Source organism: Rhynchophorus ferrugineus, unplaced genomic scaffold (assembly GCF_030347505.1).
Source record: "Rhynchophorus ferrugineus isolate W39M unplaced genomic scaffold, kcgeb_rfMv2 rfM2, whole genome shotgun sequence".
In the NCBI taxonomy this organism is placed as follows: domain Eukaryota; kingdom Metazoa; phylum Arthropoda; class Insecta; order Coleoptera; family Curculionidae; genus Rhynchophorus; species Rhynchophorus ferrugineus.
In genome coordinates this window covers 8,607,715-8,628,171 of record NW_027472581.1, presented here as the reverse complement: position 1 = coordinate 8,628,171, position 20,457 = coordinate 8,607,715, and the positions used below count along the sequence as shown (strand labels likewise).

General features: G+C 32.8%; 2 protein-coding genes across 2 annotated transcripts in view; both read right to left on the bottom strand.

Moving 5' to 3' along the window:
- Positions 1–20,457, bottom strand: part of LOC143191326 (5-hydroxytryptamine receptor) — a 584,206-nt gene that overhangs the window by 29,041 nt on the left and 534,708 nt on the right. The window lies entirely within an intron of this gene.
- Positions 15,213–19,839, bottom strand: Rsph4a (Radial spoke head protein 4a). The gene is made up of 3 exons (XM_076394183.1): positions 18,954–19,839; positions 15,810–16,162; positions 15,213–15,753 (listed from the first exon to the last, which is right to left on the bottom strand). Exons 1-3 carry the CDS (start codon positions 19,836–19,838, stop codon positions 15,225–15,227), a joined length of 1,767 nt encoding a protein of 588 aa, XP_076250298.1. The 5' UTR covers position 19,839; the 3' UTR covers positions 15,213–15,224.

Sequence of the window (20,457 nt, the reverse complement as noted above, 5' to 3'; positions counted from 1 at the left end):
ATTAATTCTTATTTTATGTTACTAAAACAAAAATTGAAATCAATTGAATCTTGGATTCATCGAAATTAAACCGTCCTCAAACGAAGCTGGTGTGAAGAATCAAGATCACCTTTTTGTTAACTTTATTAGAGATCAAATATATAAATACAGAGTAGTGAGTAGTTTTGTCAATATAAACACAATTTAATACATTATATCAGAGCAAATTGTTGTCTGGAAAATATCCATAGAAAACTTAGAGATATGCAGCTCTTTGATGGCTCCACCACTACATAAAAAACGTGCCTAGAACTCTCATAATATAAAAATTAAATCCATATGTTGTTTTAGTTAGCCCCAACCTTCAAAGGATGCGTGTAAAAAGACAACTGTCGTATAATTAGTTTGTGAATTATAAAATTTTTAGTGAAGCACCTTTTGTTATTGTGAAATAAAAAATGATAAAAAATGGAATTTCGAGTGTTGATAAAATATTGCTTTTAGTTTTTTATTGATTTTATTTATGTTATTATATTATTATTATATTATTATTTTTGTTCTTAATTATACAGTTGAAGCAAAAACTTGGCTTGATGTCTAGTTTCCGGACACTCTCCAAGGAATATCAACCATCAAAGGTTGGTATGCTAAGTTTAGACGTGCTGAAATGAGCACCGAAGACGGTGAACGCAGTGGACGCCCAAAAGAGGTTGTTACCGACGAAAACATTTAAAAAATCCACAAAATGATTTTGAATGACAATAAATTGAAATTGAATGAAATAGAAGACACTCAACAAGGCTACATTATTTCTTTCCGAAGTCCAATCGTCAGTCATACGAGTGGACTGCACACGATGAACCCGCTCAAAAGCGTGGAAAAAGGTAACAGTCGGCAGGCAAGGTTAGAGCATCTGTATTTTGGGATGCGCATTGAATAAGTTTCACTGACTACCTTAAAAAAGGAAGGGCCATCAACAGCGACTATTACATAGCGTTATTGGACTGTTTGAAGGACGAAATCGCCGACAAACGGCTGCATTTGAAAAAATAGAAAGTGCTTCACCAAGACAATGCACCATGTCACAGGTCACTGAAAACTTTGTTAAAAATCCATCCATCCATCCAGTGTATTCTCCAGATCTGGCCCTTAGCGATTATTTCCTGTTCTCAGATCTCAAAGGAATACTCGCTGGGAAGAAATTTTTGTCGAGTGATGAGGTGATCGTCGAAAATGATGCCTATTTTGAAGCAAAGGACAAATCGTACTACAAAAATGGTATCGAAAAGTTAGAGGGTCGCTATAATCGTGTATCACCCTTGAAGGGAATTATGTTGAATAAAAAAAATTAATTTTGCCAAAAAAATGTGTTTTACTATGGTAGGCAGTGAACTTTTTAATTGGCCTATTATATGAATTAGATATACTGTTAACATATAATTACAATATTTTAATTGGTTATATGCCAAAACCAAAATGAATTAAAATTTAAAGTTGATGCGGATATGAATTCAGTTTTTTATCTAATGTGCTATATATAGTAAGTAAGTTATTTACAATTATTATTGCAATTTTTACATATCCAAAACTTCGTTTTCATAAATCATCATCTAAGTTCTTAAGAATTTATTCGATACTGGAACCATAATTACAGAATTATTAAATGACAATCATGCTCCTATTTCCATACTCGTTGGTAATGCATTAGTTGGATATGTTCTAACCCATTGTTCCAAGCCAGCTTTTGTCTCGTCTGATTGACAAAAGCTACATTTTTGTCATCATTGTCCTCGAGACAATATTTGTTTTTTCCTTTCCAGCAACAAAAGATCCCGCCGTTCGTTCCTCTCCCTTTGTATTTAATCAAATCGTTAGGCAAAAACAAAAAGCCGGTCTTTATTAGGGCCATTCTTTTAACCATTTCGTTCACCCTCGCCGCCGGCAAAGAAATAGATCCGTTTCCGGAATCATATAATACGATAACATTAAATTTGGTAGATAGCGTCATCCTTCTTCACATTACACGGGATAAGTACGGTCGATAAAACTGATAAAGGTTCCTCGGACAATCGCGTGGATGTTCTTTAATTCAACACGGCGAGAATATTAGCTATCGACTGGCGAAAGGAAAGCCATATTCCATTAAGGAGATGGACTTTTAAACAGAAAGAACTAGGACATGTGGAAGTAAGGTGAATAAATGTCGGTCTGGCCGGTCGAAGATCTTCAATTTACGCTAACAGGAGTGCGCGTTTATGGTAAACGGAATTAGTTTACAAATCAGTTTCTTGAAATTTATTTGCGAGTATCTTGCGGTACTTGTATGTCAGTTAAAGGAGTTTCATTAAAAGGTTAAATAAATAGTGCTAGATTAGGCAATATTTTAGGGATAAATTATTTTTACATATTATTATCATTCATATATTCAGGTGTGCCGGAAAGTCATTACCGGTTTTTCTAATAGATACCGCTGGGCTTAAACATGCAATTTTGAGATTTACTGACATCAAACTTTAAAGCTATACGTCCCAGAATTTTCAAATATAGAGTGGTAACTTAAATGGGCACACCCATGACTATAATCTAAACGTGTTGGAGAAATCCGTGAATATTCGCAATTCACCAGGTCCTTCTTTCAAAATTGTGATATATTAGGAAAATCTGAAAGCTAAGAAAGTACATGTTCTTAGAATAGCTGAATCAATATTCTCGCACCTGATCGCTCTCTAATCCATCGTTGTAAAGTATTTAAGGTGATCGGAGGTCGTTGAATTGATTTACCAGAAAGTTGGCACAAAATGTTTACTGACACAGGAACGTAGGAACTAAGAACTAAACTGAAAAGTTAAATATGCTCTTCACTTCACACTTCTTCGCACTTAGCTATCGACTGGCGAAAGAAAAGCCATATTCCATTAAGGAGATGGACTTTTAAACAGAAAGAACTAGGACATGTGAAAGTAAGGTGAATATATGTCGGTCTGGCCGGTCGAAGATCTTCAATTGCCGCTAACAGGAGTGCGCGGTTATGGCAAACGGAATTAGTTTACAAATCAGTTTCTTGAAATTTATTTGTCAGTATCTTGCGGTACTTGTAATGTGAGTTAAAGGAGTTTCATTAAAAGGTTAAATAAATAATGCTAGATTAGGCAATATTTTAGTGATAAATTATTTTTACATATTATTATCATTCATATGTTCAGGTGTGCCGGAAAATCATTACTGGTTTTTCTAACAGATGCCGCTGGGCTTAAACATGGAATGTTGTGATTTACTGACATCAAACTTTAAAGCTATACGTCACAGAACTTTCAAATATAGAGTGGTAACTTAAATGGGCACACCCATGACTATAATCTCAGTGTACCTCCAAGCCACTAGAGGGCCGCCGATAAAACTAGTACAGATTCCTTTCTTTGGATTTGGATTTTAGATTCTATAAAATATTGCGTGTTCAAATAATTATTTGAAATTTGATTTTGTAGCTTTTAGCAAGACACTATTACATCTTAGAACGTGTATATTCACTACTTAAGTTTTTATATTGTGTGCTTTTTTAGTAATCAGTAATTTTTTATAATATAATTTTATTCAGGAGTCACCGTCATAGATTTATACCTTCTGAAAATATCAAGTTACGTTACTTTTCTTATTTAACTAAAAGAAAAAACTTACTGAAAATCATCGTTTGGTGGTAGAAACTTACGGTGATTATGCTCTAACCTTAAAAACCTGCACGGCCTGATTTCAAAAATTTAAAAGTGACTTCGGTACGCAAGGCATGGCACGTTCTGGTAGATCGAGATGAATTGAAAATTTGAAGATGCGAAACTGCAAGAGTAAAATGTGGCTAAAGAAGATGGGTGCCATATCAAAAATCGAAAAATTGTCTGTGAAATTCTGCTTCAAAGGTATTTTCGGAAGTCATTTCTGCATTGATTAGTGACGGGTAATGAAAGGTGAATTTATTTTGATCGACTCCAAGGCCAAATCGTTTTGATCGCAAGACAAAGTTTTGTGTTTGGTGGGACCAGGGTGGCGTGGTATATTACGAACTGTTGAAACAGTTAAGTGACCGCTACATATGACAGATGATCAATTTGAACCATGCATTGTTTTAAGAACGTTGGGAATGGGGCCGAAGACCCAGTAAAGTGATTTTACAGCACGATAAAGCGCCGTCTCATAAATAAGAATCGGTCAAGGAAGCGTTGAAAGCACTTGGATGGGACATATCATCGTACCCTCCGTACTATCCAGGTTTTATCCTGTCCGAATATGAATTTTTCTCATCAATGATACACGCGCTTGCAGAGCATCATTTCTCCAATTTCGAAGAAGTTATAAAATAGGTCATGGATGGTTTTGTTCAAACGACAAACAGTTTTTTTGCAATGGCATCCACAAATTGCCTGAGAGATGGATAAGATATATATGATCAAATGGACAATATTTTATATAAATACATTGTTCCATTTTCTTGAAAAGTATGTGGTTCCTTTGTCGAAAAAACTAGAAATGACTTTCCGGTACACTGGGTACATTATATAGGCTTAATACTGTCTTAACTTGTTACTGTTATTCTGCAAGCAAGATTACTACGGGATAAATACATCAGTTGTTTTTTCCAAATTCAAATTAAATGAGATTACTCAATACGTTCGTCTGGTTTGGTTTGCTTCAATATTCTAATTTCCTGCACGTTGTTCAGTAGCTCTATCGCTTCCACGTTGCGATGGTTTAGCAATTGCGTTTCGTCTAAAGGAGAAATTTTGGATATATGGATATAATCCTGGAAATATCATAGATTTATTTGATTTCGAGGTTATCGTACAGTTCTTCTTTGGTTACGTAGCGGAAACCGTAGCAAAATTAATCTAAGAATTTTGTTCTAGATCTTGTTTGTCTACGACTACTAATCCACTGATCAAAATTAGTTTTAAATTCATCTTATTTCAAGTTTTATGTTTATTATAACTAACCAGTGCAGTTCTATGATTCTGTAATTTTTAAAATATAAAAAATATGGGTTAGTATTCTAACATCTAACCAATCTTACTCATTATGCAGTTTTACCAGTTTGGCTATTTCAAATTTATTATTTTGTAAAAGAAGCCTGTATATATGCCTAGAAGTGTTAGGAACAGAGCCATACAATGTATGCTTTATCTGGTAGTTTTTTTGTAGAGTTATCAGAGGTGTTATCTTTAACTTTGTCAGCCTGAAATCAGGTTTAGTAAGAAAAGATTATTCGTAATGTTAGAAATAAACTTAATGTTACGCCTACTGCTTGAAAAAAATCTACAAGATTTAGTTGACGATTTTTGTGTTTCCATGTTTTGCTTTTGATTGATTAAATCATTGCGAAATTTAAAGGTTTTTCAGAATAGTTACAACTATATTCGAGCTTCTGTTTTCGGAAATGTGATACCAACACAGATTAACAAGGCTCGAGAATAACAAGAATAGTATACTGACCTCTTTGTTTACAAGATATTTAGCATCCAGAAATCAGATTTTGATTTAATTTGATGTCTGATGAATAGAGAACAGTTAAAAAAATGTTCTTGCTTAAGGACAGTTAATAATGGTTATGGTTCTGGAAACATAGGCTCTTTGTACTGGAGGTAATTCTAAAGCTTATTAAGATTTTTCTGTAGATGTTAGTAGTATTAAGTCCTGATTAATTTTAGGTTTCATGGGTAAATGCATTTATTAACAACGTTCTAACTGAATATCGCTGGTAATAAAAGCGACGAATCGAGAGTGGGATAAATAAGCAAAGAACGATGAAATTGTATTTAGAAATTTAGGTAAAGATATTATTATTTCAATCATCGTGGTATATTTAGTATTTTTGCGTAATATGTTTTTTAAATTAAGAAATATGAATAAAATATAAAGACTACATGAATAGATACATAAACTACTAACACATATTCTTGAGTCAGTTATTTTAATATATTCTAATATACAAATATTTATTATTTCAATCAATGTTATATATAAAACACATTTCTGATCTTATATTGAAAATACGGCGAAAACAAGTTTTAGTAGCATATTATTTTAAAATTATTCCATTTACTCTGTTATGGAACAAATACGATTAACTTAATAAATTGTGGTCAAATTTAAATAATCAAAAGCCCTGTATACTCAAATAAAAATTAATTTTAATTTAGGTATCTTAAAAAAACTAATTTGGATCAACTTAATATTCATGCCGCATACGACGTCTACATAAAAACAGGATCAGCAGGAGAAAAAAAACTGAACGGATCTCAAAATGACTTTCTTGGCAAATCTGCTAGGTCGAAGATTTTCCAGCAGATAAGGCCCATGTTATTTCTAAATTTCGTATCGCTTCCATTATTTTAAAAATCAATTTAATCTTAACGAAATTTCGATTTTCGCTGTTCGAGCTGTAGTCAGTAGCATCAACCTGTCGACTTAAATTGTATTTTCGGAAAAATAGCTTTTCTCAAAGAGTTGTTATCATCGAACAGAGTAAGTTTTTATGCTATTGAGAGTAGTTATAAGCCAAGAAATAAGTGACGGTTAAATGTATCAACATTTCTTGTGCAAACTTTTGGTTAATTTCTTGTATATTAAACATTTGTATGTTGATTGCTTGTGTGAGCTGCTTGCATGTATTCTACATATAACTTTGAACTTTAAAAAGGTATTTATTGAGAAAAATTGGTAGTATAGATATTAATAAAAATATTTCCACCATTTTCTACTCGAATGTTCCATGTTTTTGGTAATATGCTTGGCTTCCGCCCTGAAGATGTAGTTATGGAACCACACTATAAGTTTCTAAAAGTGCTTGATGGATGTCGTTAACAAATTTCTTCAAATCAAGCAACAAAACTAATCAATGTTTAATATGAAAATTTGAGAGTACCATAATTAGTGACTGTATGCAATGAATAACTCAATTATTAGTTAGATTGGGTTGTGGATATGTTACTTCACATCTTTACCAATTGATGTCATGTTCAAAATAGAGGCAAACACTGAAAATATTAAAGATTTACATTATTATTTACCATATCTTATGGGAGAATATTTTAACATACTTGGAATATTTTAACATACTAACATAACATACTAATTAAAATATCTTGTCTAATATGAATAATAATTAATATTATATTACGATTTAAATAGATGGTAAAGAAGAAAGAATGATGATATCCAGTTTCTGATAAGGTCAGCTAGAACGAATATTCTTGGAAAATCATTGGTTTATTTGGTCGGTTACGTTATTATGGTGCTGTACACAAATCTCGACAAAATAAGTACTTTGTTTTAATTAAGAAGCTATTCTCAAAATACTGTCTTGTATGTACTGTCGAATCGAAACAGTTATATTAATTTAGATTTGTTTTGTTGGTAATTCAATTTTTTGTGTCTACTATTTTGTACAAAATTATATTATTATTTTTGTATTGTTTGGGCTCGGCACCGACTTCAAAGTTATTAGTTCATAGTAGTTAAATAATATTATAAATAGATAAATAGGTTTAGGTAGGTATTAAGCTAAATTGTGTGTATATAGTAAAATATAAAATAAGTGTAGTAGATAAGTTAAATAAGGTTTTTGTTTATTTTTACTTAGTTATTACAACTATTATTATGTACATATTTTATTTTAAAATGTTATTTTTTGTGTTAAATATCTAAGTTTGATTATTTTTTAATTTTTAGTGATTTCCTTACGGCGTTTTGACGGCGTTCAATTTATTTGTTAAAAATATTTTATTTTTCTCTTTTTAGTTTTAGATATTTACTCAATAAATTACGCATTATTTAATATTACAACGGGTGGGCCAAGTAAAGGTGAAGCCAGTATGAGGGAAAACAGGAATAAAGCCACCTGATCGGCTATCTAGCCTAGGTGATTTGACAAATGTTTTAACTAAACAACAACAAAAAGTTATTGTCTCCGCCGGGAATCGAACCCGCGATCTCCGTTTGGGAGGTAAACGCGTGTAAACTATATCTACGACGTTATGTATGCTATGGTTTGTGCTTAAAATGCAAACGGAGCGGTATTTGCACTGAACGACTTCCGATTTTCCGTCACATCAGCCCAATAATACACAAGTATCTGATTGTTGAGATTGTTTATAAAAGAGGAATTTTCTTTCACGAATACTAGAATATTATATATAGTATCAGATGAAGAGTCTCTTGATGGGGAATGAATAAAATCTGCTACAGAAAACAATATTCCTACAGGTTTTAATAGGCACAAACTGGTGTTATATTGTAGGTACACATTTTTTATATTTGAATAGTGTTCAAAGATGGTAAGCTTTTTACTTTAATTATTTAGGAAGCTGACTAATTTTAGTGATTTTTGATGATTTTTATTGACTGATTTTTGTTCATCTTGACTTGATTGACTGATCATCTTGTTTACTAGTATTGCGACTCCTGTCACTCACGGATATCAAGAGTTATCGAGTACTATTTTGCGCAGAATTCGCCCACTAATAAAATCGCTAAATATATTTTTGTTTAAAAGTATTTTGAAGCCATACGTATTTGAAATAGTAACTACAAAATGCTTATTAGGATTCACTACTGAGCACTGAAGCAGCAATTTCTTTTTCTTCAAATGCGGCCGTTTTTCAGCGATTCCGTCCTTTAAATGGCCCAATTACGCTATGTGATAGTCGCTGTTGATGGTCCTTCCTTTTTCAAGGTAGTCAATGAAAATTTTTCCATGCGCATCCAAAAATACAGATGCTATAACCTTGCCAACTGTCGCGTTTTCCCACGCTTTAGAGCGGGTTCATCGTGTGCAGTCCACTCGGATGATTGTCGATTGGACTTTGGAGTGAAATGATGGAGTAATGTTTCATCCATTGTCACATGTCGATGCAAAAACTCGGGTTTATTACGCTTGATCATCTTCAAACAGTGCTTCCAATCATCAACTCGTTGTTTTTGGTCAAAAGTGAGCTTGCGCGGCACCCGTCTTGCACAGAGCTTTCTCATACCCAAATATTCGTAAATGATATGATGTACACGCTCAGTTAATATTTTTAGAGTGTCTGCTATTTCACTCAATTTAAATTTACGGTCATTCAAATTCATTTTGTGGAGTTTTAAAATGTTTTTGTCGGTAACACTCTCTTTTTGGGCGTCCACTGCGTTCACCGTCTTCGGTGCTCATTTCACCACGTCTAAACTCAGCATACCAATACTTGATGGTTGATTTTCCTGAAGTAGTATCTGGAAACTCGACATCAAGCCAAATTTTTGCTTCAACTGTATTTTTCCCTTCAAAAAGCAATATACGCGAACTTCCTTTTTATCCATTTTTTTACAATAACACAAGTTGCTTCACTCAAAATGTTATTATTCAGAAAATAATGATCCGACAGCTGTCAAACTTATACACGCATTTTTTGAGGGTTAGGGCTAACTGAAAAATATATCGGTTTAATTCTAGTAGCGCCATCTATGTGTCAGGTCCTGGGACTTTTCAATTGACCTGCTATGTCGCAGTATATCGGTCAAAACCTACTGAAAAATCGTAATTAGGAAGCTTTCCTCTACCTATTGTGTTCAATAGACATAGTGCATTAAAGTGCTGCTTCTGTTTTCACATATAATGTCAGTTTAGAAGCTCTTATCAGATGAATGTTGTAAAAGTTGAACCATTCTTCCGGTTTGTTCACAGAAAGTTAGAAAAGACGAATATTAGCTAACTATGAATAATAATTTTAAGAACGAAAAGCAACTGTTTCACAATTAACTTTATTTTTTTTATAAAAATGCATTGTATAAAACTAGATATATAAAATGAATTTAATTGCATGTTTGCAATTTCTCTTCTTTATAATTTAGGTGAAAATAACTACAGAGGAAAATTGTGCATGCCTTTGTTACAATAACAAAAAGAAAGAGGCATAAAGTAAATGATAATGGCAGCGTGTGGTGTTGTGTTTGTTTCATTTTTGTTCTTGTGTAGATAATGCAATACAATAGGATACAGAGATTGCGGAAAATTAATTATAAATAGAAAATTGTATTATTTTTAATTAAACTAAACCCTTTTAATTATATATGAGAAATGTTTACATTATTCAATTGTTTATTGGCATATGTGATATAATGGGGAAAAATTTCGTATCTTTTATAAAGCGAATTTATTAAAACAAATTAACAGAAACTAAATAAAGTTATGTTTACAAAATCCTTTTGTGAATCCATCTTTACACTACTACGAGAGTTTTACAGAGTTGCAGAACTCGAAACATACCACAATTTTCATTACTGTATACTGTGTTTGATATTTCAAAATCACTTGAATGCATATTGGAAGAAATACCTGGTAAATGTGAATTCCTCTGGCACTAGGGTTTTTGGTGGTGGATTTTGGAAGATGTTTAATTTCATGATCTCTGCAATGACGACATTGATATTTACCCGGTATATATCTGGAATTACTCTACAATTTTATTAGTTACATCTCCTTGTTCTATTATAACCCATAATGTTTAATTAAATAAGTCATTCATTACTGTTTTATTATTTGGACATTTATTACTTTTGATTTTCTCATTACCATTGCTTTTGTTTTATTTTTATTCATTATTATGACGTATTATCTTAATGATACTGCAAATGAGTCAGATCATCTGTAGATATTTCTAATTTGATATTATTCAATCATTCGCAAAAGAAGATGGAAAAGCGGCAATAGCTTTTTAGATTTTTTCCAAATTTTTTTATCTTATATGTAGTCCTGTTTGGTCTATTCAATATTTCTTGTTATTTTTCATCGACTAATATTATAAACAAGCTTGGGTTTAAACTTCAGCCTTTTCTATTGTCGCTTGGGGTTTGAAGGTGTTTGATTGCATGTTGTCTGTAAGGAGGACAATGTTATTTATCAGGTATATTTCTAGAATTACTCTACAATTTTATTAGTTACACCTCCTTGTTCTATTATAACCCATAATGTTTAATTAAATAAGTCATTCATTACTGTTTAATTATTTGGACATTTATTACTTTTGATTTTCTCATCACCATTGCTTTTGTTTTATTTTTATTCATAATTATGACGTATTATCTTAGTGATACTGCAAATGAGTCAGATCTTCTGTGGATACTTCTAATTTGATATTATTCAATCATTCGCAAAAGAAGATGCAAAAGCTGCAATAGCTTTTTAGATTTTTTCCATATTTTTTTATCCTATATGTAGTCCTGTTTGGTCTATTCAATATTTCTTGTTATTTTTCATCGACTAATATTATAAACAAGCTTGGGTTTAAACTTCATCTTTTTCTATTGTCGCTTGGGGTTTGAAAGTGTTTGATTGCATGTTGTCTGTAAGGAGGACAATGCTATTTATCAGGTATATTTCTAGAATTACTCTACAATTTTATTAGTTACACCTCCTTGTTCTATTATAACCCATAATGTTTAATTAAATAAGTCATTCATTATTGGTTTATTATTTGGACATTTATTACTTTTGATTTTCTCATTACCATTGCTTTTGTTTTATTTTTATTCATTATTATGACGTATTACCTTAATGATACTGCAAATGAGTCAGATCATCTGTAGATATTTCTAATTTGATATTATTCAATCATTCGCAAAAGAAGATGCAAAAGCGGCAATAGCTTTTTAGATTTTTTCCAAATTTTTTTATCCTATATGTAGTCCTGTTTGGTCTATTCAATATTTCTTGTTATTTTTCATCGATTAATATTATAAACAGGCTTGGGTTTAAACTTCAGCCTTTTCTGTTGTCGCTCGAGGTTTGAAGGTGTTTGATTGCATGTTGTCCGTAAGGAGGACAATGTTTTTTACCAGGTATATTTCTAGAATAACTCTACAATTTTATTAGTTAAACCTCCTTGTTCTATTATAACCCATAACGTTTAATTAAATAAGTCATTCATTATTGGTTTATTATTTGGACATTTATTACTTTTGATTTTCTCATCACCATTGCTTTTGTTTTATTTTTATTCATTGTTATGACGTATTATCTTAGTGATACTGCAAATGAGTCAGATCTTCTGTAGATATTTCTAATTTGATATTATTCAAACATTCGCAAAAGAAGATGCAAAAGTTGCGATAGCTTATTAAATTTTTTCCATATTTTTTATCCTATATGTAGTCCTGTTTGGTCTATTCAATATTTCTTGTTATTTTTCATCGATTAATATTATAAACAGGCTTGGGTTTAAACTTCAGCCTTTTCTGTTGTCGCTCGAGGTTTGAAGGTGTTTGATTGCATGTTGTCTGTAAGGAGGACAATGTTATTTATCAGGTATATTTCTAGAATTACTCTACAATTTTATTAGTTACGCCTCTTTGTTATAATTAAAACCATAATATTTCTCTTATTACTCTGTCAAATACTTCATGTAAATCAATGAATGAATCATTGTCTTATATTAATTATATAGACTGTTCACAACGCATTAATCGCTTTATAATATTTATAGCCCTATCCTGTGTGGGATTTATTTCTATTTTCAACTAGTAATATAGTAATCATAATCAAATTCCGTAAAATAAACTAGCAACATATTTTTTTGCATTATATAGCTATATAATTTACAGCTGGCTTCTTATATTTTTTCTAAATATAATCATTTTCCTTTAACAAAATATACATAAAAAAACTAGATATATGGCGTAATTATCATGGGTAACGTTTGCTTTCTTTTTTCTTAGGACGAAAGGTCCGTTCGTTCTTTTCCGCCTTTACGTTTAATCGGATCGTTAAGCACATAGAAAAGAAACAGGCTCTTTATTAAAGCTATTCTTTTCCCTTTTTTCCATTGACCATTTTATGTTTCGCCTCTGTAGCGTTCCCTCCACTTGGATCATATAATACGACAACGTAACATTCGATGTCCATTATACCAGATTGTATAAATTGGTCTGCGTTAAAAGATTCGCAAGAAGGATTAAATCTATTTTAATAATGTACTTGTTACTGTTGTTGTTTCTGTTCAATAAGTTTTTTTTAACTTTTTCAGAATAATTAATATGAATTATTTTCTTTCCCTGTTCTGCACCATGGCAATCTCTTTTATAATAATAAGTCAATGTATTTTCCATCTTCTAAACTGTTTGTTTATTATAACTGTTAACCAATGCAATCTACGTACTTTGTTGTCGAATTGTTTATGTTTGGTCTACTTTTATCTATGGTCCAAGTAAAGGTCCAAGTATTTTGCATGTTTTGTGAGATGTTTTCGTTATATAATTTTAGCGACGCATAGGTTTCTCTTCTCAGACTTGGTTTAGTGTGTCTGTATTCACTATTGGTTAAACCATTGAATGAACTGGTATGACGAGAATGGCATCAGCATGGGTTGCAGTCATCGTATCGTCAGGAGTTTTTTAGTTTGCCTGCCATGTCCATTAAACTTTGTCAAATGATTGACCTATGTCCGACAAGGCTGCAGAGTAGTACAGTTCATTTTATATGCATTTACTGATGACACCTACAGTGCGATGTGCATATTTGATTGTTCCACGATAGTCTTGTATATCCGACTGGGAATTATTCTGCTCCTTCTTTCTGTTGGCTTATGCACGAGGTTCTATCCTGTTGCCTGGTTTGTACATCAGTACGACTTGAGTGGTTTTTTATTAATAGGTATATTTGCAAAAGGTAATTCTGTTACAATGTTATTTCCAATAGGCGTTATTTAGGATTATTTATGGTTATTTGCATTTCACTGTAAAAAATGTATCCACTATGGGTGTAGATATAATAGATATTCTTAACCTTAACACATCTTTCTATAAATCTGGTGATGGCGCGCTGAAAGGCTTATATTGGTTTGGAAGTGATCCAAATAATAATTAATTTTAACACTTCTTTAAAATTTCGAAACTGTGTATGAAGAGTGTATCCTTTACAACTACTGCAACGTGTGGCTGAATATGTCGTAAAAGAATGACCTTGCGTCTGTTGCTCGTTAGTTTTAATATATTTTTGCAACGACATCAGTAGACATTTACAGTAATAGTTTCATTCTGTCTTGGTAGCTCGCAAGACCCTATACCTTGCTGGTCTTAGCATATACACTACAATACATTATGATTATGAACATTCCGCTCAGGTGTCGTTGTGGACAGCTTTGCCAGGCATACCCATGAGCTTGATATTGTTATGGTACATCCACCATTCATAGTCAGCTAAAATAGTCTGTAGAAAACTCCTGATTAGCAATAAAATTGCGATGTTTAAGTGATTTAAAATGGCAGTCACTAAGTTGAAAGTAAATTGAGATTTTGAGTTGGGCTTTTTGACCCCCCGTTCGTTATTTGTTATTGATATCAAGATCACCATTTTTGGTTCGGTTAGTTGGTTTTTATGTAAACCGTTAAAAGTAATGGGCTTTGGGCTTCAGATGCAGGTCTCGAATCAAATCATCAATCAATCGGTGTCAGTTTTGTATGTTTCATATGTATACACTGAATAACTCAAGACTAAATGGATAAAAAGTTATTATTCAACAGATGGTTTAGACCAGGTGTTTGCACATATTGCAGTATTTTGACCAATTGCTTATAAGAATAGATGCAAACGTCTAACTTTACATACAAATATTTATTGAGATATTCAGTATACTTTATTTAGATATATTTTCCTCTTTTTATTTCTGTTTCATATTCTTATATTTTAATTTACTACTGATTAAATTTAAATAGATTTATAGAAATTTCATTATAATTATTACACAACGGGGAAAATATAAAACAACTTACACTTGTGGATAATTAAATATAAGTACTAACATTCATAGAGGAATATCTGAAATGGCCATACCCGAAATTTCAGGTAGACCTTCTTTTTTAAGTTTTGGTGTGATTTGACTAAATGGGTTGATCATTTTCAGAAATAATTCAGAATTTTAAGATACTTACTTGGTTTTTTTTGTTTAATTAATGTGGTATAAATTTTTATTTTTTTATATTAAAACTCATTGTTTTGTTTTGACAAATGTTTTACTAAAGCTCATGGATAAATTTACTTATAATCAAATACAGTTTAGAAATAGCAGACTATCTTATCACTCACACATTGTTTAGTAGAATTTTGTGTTTTAATAATAAACAAAATTATAAATTATACATTTTATAATAATAATAATAATCATTAACAATGAACGAAATATTTTAAGAGATAATATTTGATTTTTAAGAATATTCAACTGCATAAAACATAACTAATCATCTTCTTCTTCTTCTTCCTCTTCCTCTTCACCTTCGCCTTCATCAGTCTCGCCTTTTTCTTCATCCTCTTTGGGCTTGGGTTTGGGCAAATGATCGATTCGCCATTTCTCTTCCTCTGCACCAGTCGGATCCAGCACCTCCATTATTTCTGGACCCACCGCGTATTCTTGTTGTACTGGCGGGAGGGGCATCGGAGAGAAATTATATTGCATATATTTCAGCCCAAATCCAAAATAGATATTGTGAAATATTTTTCCCTGAGTGGAGAATGTATATGCCCCAGGCCAGAGATTAGATCTCACCACCGCCAAGGCGTAAGTGTCGAGAACATTAGAAGAACTTCTAACGCTCCAAGGACTAACAGTTTCTAGAGAAGCATCTTCGGAGAGAGGTGTAAGCAATGGAGGACCCGTCTCTGGTTCGGCTTTCGAACCTTTTTCCTTATCATCTTCCTCTTCTTCCTCACCTAGTTCCTCGCCGAGTTCTTCGTCTTCGACATCCGCAGCTGGTGTTGGATTCCACCTTAATTGGTTTTATTGAAATTCTATGGTTAAGAAGAAGATGAAACGTTATATTACCAAGTTAATCGACCTTGGGGTAAGATATATGGTGCTGAATGAACCCAGAATGTCATCGAACGATCGGTGAGGTCTTTTAATGATGGAGGGTCGTATTTTGGGTTGGTTTTGTATTCGGTTTTACCTCCTGTTTCGGCCTCCTCTTCTCCCACTTCATCTTCCTCGTCACCTTCACCGGCTTCTTCCCCACCGAATGTGTAATAACCCAGTGGAGCAATCTGAGTCCCGGCCGATATTCTTGATATCTGCGCTCTTAAATAGTTTTTCTCTTTTCCCGGGAATTCTGGGTAGGTTAAAATATCAGTTTCCAGGTTACCGGTAAAGGATTTGTATATTTTTCTTGCCACTTGTATCTATTAAAAATAGTTAATTACTATTTAAGATAAATGCGTATAAAAATGTTGTTATTAATCATTAAACATAAATATATATATATATATATATATATATATATATATATATATATATATATATATATATATATATATACACAAAGTATTTCCAAAGCAAAGCAACAAGGAACTACGATAGCTACAATTGTGAATAACAGACCACTGATAGAAGTAGATGAATACCAAAAAGCATCCTTAGAAATACTATAGCCATTGAGCGATTATCTAACACAATGGACCAAACAATGGAGAATAAATGAAATGAGCTAAAATGTGTCCCTATTAATTTTTCCAACAAGAAACCCACCATATGTAAATACTGCTAAAGATTTAGGCATGACACTAGATGTTATACAAAAATGGAAGGAGCATGTCAGTCTTATAGTTATAGTTAGCCGAATTCGAAATGAAATATAATACTTTGGTAAGTACGCAAAATATCTAAGCATACAACTGTTAAACAACTTAACCTAACTATTATATTAGATGATTTTGATATTTTACTATATAAAATAACAGTTTTTTACGAATAATTATTGAGTTATTCAGTGTATACAGACGTTAGATACAAGCATTCAATATTTTATTTTCGAAATTCTACAATGTTATTTTTTTCCAAGAAATCTACTGCCGCTCTAAGCCCATCATATAGTTACTTAGAAATTTACTTACTAAAGATGGGACAACGTTGTAGAAAATTAATGAAAATATTATTGTTAATATATAATGTACTAAGTAAAGTATTAATAAGATTATTCCTTTTTATAATAAGCATGGAGTAGTACCAATAGCTGTTTCAATATATTGAAATATACAATATATTTTGCAAGCAATCTTGGTACACTACTAGATATGCAAGCTAGTATTCTAAATATCTGAAGTAACTAAACTTTTTAAGGTTAAAATCATAAAAACTGAAATTTACTGAAAATTTTTCCAGAATCATTACTCTCATAATTATTGAAGATTGCTGCTTGTTATAGCTTCCATTCGAAAGGTCGATTTCGCGACAAAAGTCTGTGAGAAAATAATTAATTTTTCATTCTACATTTCATTTCATTCTACTATTTCATTAATTTTCATTTCATTTTCATGAATGAATGATTTCACTTTTTGTATAATCTGGGAGGGAAAAAAATGGCGTCGCATTTCAGAGAGAAAGATCTTAAACTTACAAATGTCAGACTGTAACAGTGATCTGACAGTGATTGTATCGCTTGATCTAATTATAAGAGCCGGCTTGGTGGCGCAGTGGTAAAGGCGATGGGACGGCCCTTCTACTGCTGCGATAGCCGCGGGTTCGCATCCTGCTGGGGCATGGTCGTAAATTTATGTTTGTGATTGTTTAATATTTGTGAATGTTCTAGGCAAGAGTATAAAATCCGACAAGGAAAATGATCCTAGTCACGCCAGTAACCAGGCAGGGTAAGACCGGATGTCTTCTGGGGTGATTTCTAAAGTTGGTTACTCGCCAATAGGTAGGCTTAATGTTGACTACCGTGGTTTGGAGCCCACGTTAAACTTAAGACCCAGTCCAGATAAACCCATAGTTGGTAAAAGGAGACTTTAAAATGTATCAAAAAAAAATTATATGGGAAGAAACATTTGTTTGAATTATTTTTCTTTATATAATGTTGTTGAATATAAAAAGTTTAATTTTTGGCGAACAATAATTACGGATATCTTAAATTGTACATTCTTAAATAATTTCTCCTTTTTCTAACGCTGAAATTTTATTATTTTTGTGGTTGTAGCCTTACCGTACTTTACTGTCTAAACCGAATTACTAAAGAAAAAGTCTTTGATTCCTTCATTTTAGAAAATGCGATAGGGGATGTACCATTTGGTAAATATAAAGTTGATTGACATATTCCTTTCAAGATGTGATCGTAAGTTATCCTCAGATCAATTTTCGATAGATTGACTTTTTTCCATAGAAAATGAAGAGGTTTAACTGACACCGGAATGCTTTGAGATATGATTGAGATGAAATGGTAGAGAATGATTTCAGAACAGGATATTTTTATGTTCAAACATATTTAAATTGTAAATGTCGTTTTATATCGCCGTCCAACTAGTCGCCTCTTCTTAAAATTAAATGGTTTTTGTGATTAAAAGGACATGGTAGTTGGTGATGGACTGGCAGTTACTCTAAGCGTTGGTGCAGTTAAGTGGAGTTGTTACAAAAGTATCACAGGTGAAGCTGTAAGATAAAAAAAGGTGATGGACCCCTAGGTAAGTGTTCCAACTCGTGGATTCCCGGCACATGCATCACAGCTCAAGGTGTTAGGCCACCAAAGGTGGACTCAAGTTGCTGTGAATGAATACAGTCTACTGAAATCTGTTAGAAGCCTGTAGTTCAACTTGTAGGAACTTAGAGGAAAACTATTCCATAGAGGGATGCCAAAATTGGTAGAAACAGTGCCATTTCGAGGATCTTCAAACGCAAACTGGCAGACGAAGGTACAGATGATACTCAAAAATAATTTTATTAGAACTAAAAGCATGACAACGACTATGTCGATCTCTGTGGTCGTTTCTCTAGGAGGGAGGCGTTATATGATGTGACTGTCAACAGGCCTGACTGATTGGTGCGGGGCTTATGCTTATGCTTATACTGGAATTGATTTAAATCCCCAGTGTCGTTTGTACAACTCACCTCTTCATTCCATAAATAAAGTTTTCAATTATTTTCCTTTTCACCCTTTCTTACTTATATATTTTGAAAAAATTATACGAAAATTATATATACCTCTTTGGGTGTTACATCTGGTAACTGTATCCACGGTTCTCCAATTTTTGTACATACGTAATAAACCTTTTTATTCAAACCAACTCCAGACGGTTCCTTCGGTGGCTCCGGAGGTTCTTCATACTGTATTTTAGGTTCTGGCGGTAAAGCACGCGGTATCTTTGACTTTGGCGCATCACCCTCAGTTTCAACTTGATTTTTCGATATATCTTTCAGAGCCTTTTCCAGTTCCTCGTTGGCTTTCACAGCAACCTTCTCGATATCCCCCTTTTTAATTTCCTCTTCATATTTTTCATTTTTCCTCATATATTCGTCTTCCTTAAGCTCCGTTTCCAATACCAGATAATTGTTTAGGGTTCCGAATATTTTACCCCAGAATCTTACTGACGATATAGGTTCCGTATGAATTAATTTTCGCATCGAGAGCATGATGAACACCATGTCTTGACGTGGTAAACCTAAACCAATCTGTTCCAGATAGTAGAGGAGCTCCAGCATGTTGTTTTTAGACATATCCGCTAGTTCCAGATCGTCAGGGTCTACGGTGGATGGTCCTTGGGGTGCGAGGGGTTTCAGAACTGTCATGATTTTGGTAGAAAGATTCAGACGGTCGGGTTCAACAAAAATATCTTCTAGATGATCGGTGAGTGGTCGGTAACGTTGTTCCTTAACTTTCCTGCTGTATTCTTCGAAAAAATCCACAATATTTTCGGGTCTTTCCGCTAATATTTTATTTAACACTTCAGTTAAATGATCGTAAAGATTATCTCCGGTGTTAGCACTCGCCTTCTGCAGAAAGGATTTGGCATTGAAGAATTCGCATTCGGTGCTAGGTTCTGGGACATTTTCGTCAACATTCGGGTCGATATTATAATCGTATATCATTTTGAATAATATTATGACGTAAATGTCAGGTAATGTCAATAGTATACAAGTATATGTGTATAATCGACAGGTATGTTAACTACTTAAAAAGTGTGTATCTAAAATATTAATTTTATAATTATATGGAATAAATATATCACACTTAAATCCCTGTCGGTAGAAATTTTTAATGTACATATAGGACTTAGTCGGAACCTAAGGCATAACAGGTTAAACTGAAAAGTCCCCGGCCTGACACATAGATGGCGCTACTAGAATTAACTCCATAGGTTTTTAGTTAGCTTTAACCCTCAAAAGATGTGTATATAAATTTAACAGCTGTTCATCAGCGGATCATTAGTTTGTGAATTATAGCATTTTGAGTGAAGCAACTTTTCTTATTGTGAAAAAATGGATAAACAGGAATTTCGCGTGTTGATAAAATATGGCTCTTTGAAGGGAAAAAATACAGTTGAAGCAAGAACTTGACCTGATGTCGAGTTTCCGGACACTGCTCTAGGAAAATGGTGGTGAAACGAGCACCGAAGACGGTGAACGCAGTGGATGCCCAAGAGAAGTTGTTACCGACGAAACCATTAAAAAAATCCGCAAAATGATTTTGAATGATCGTAAATTGAAA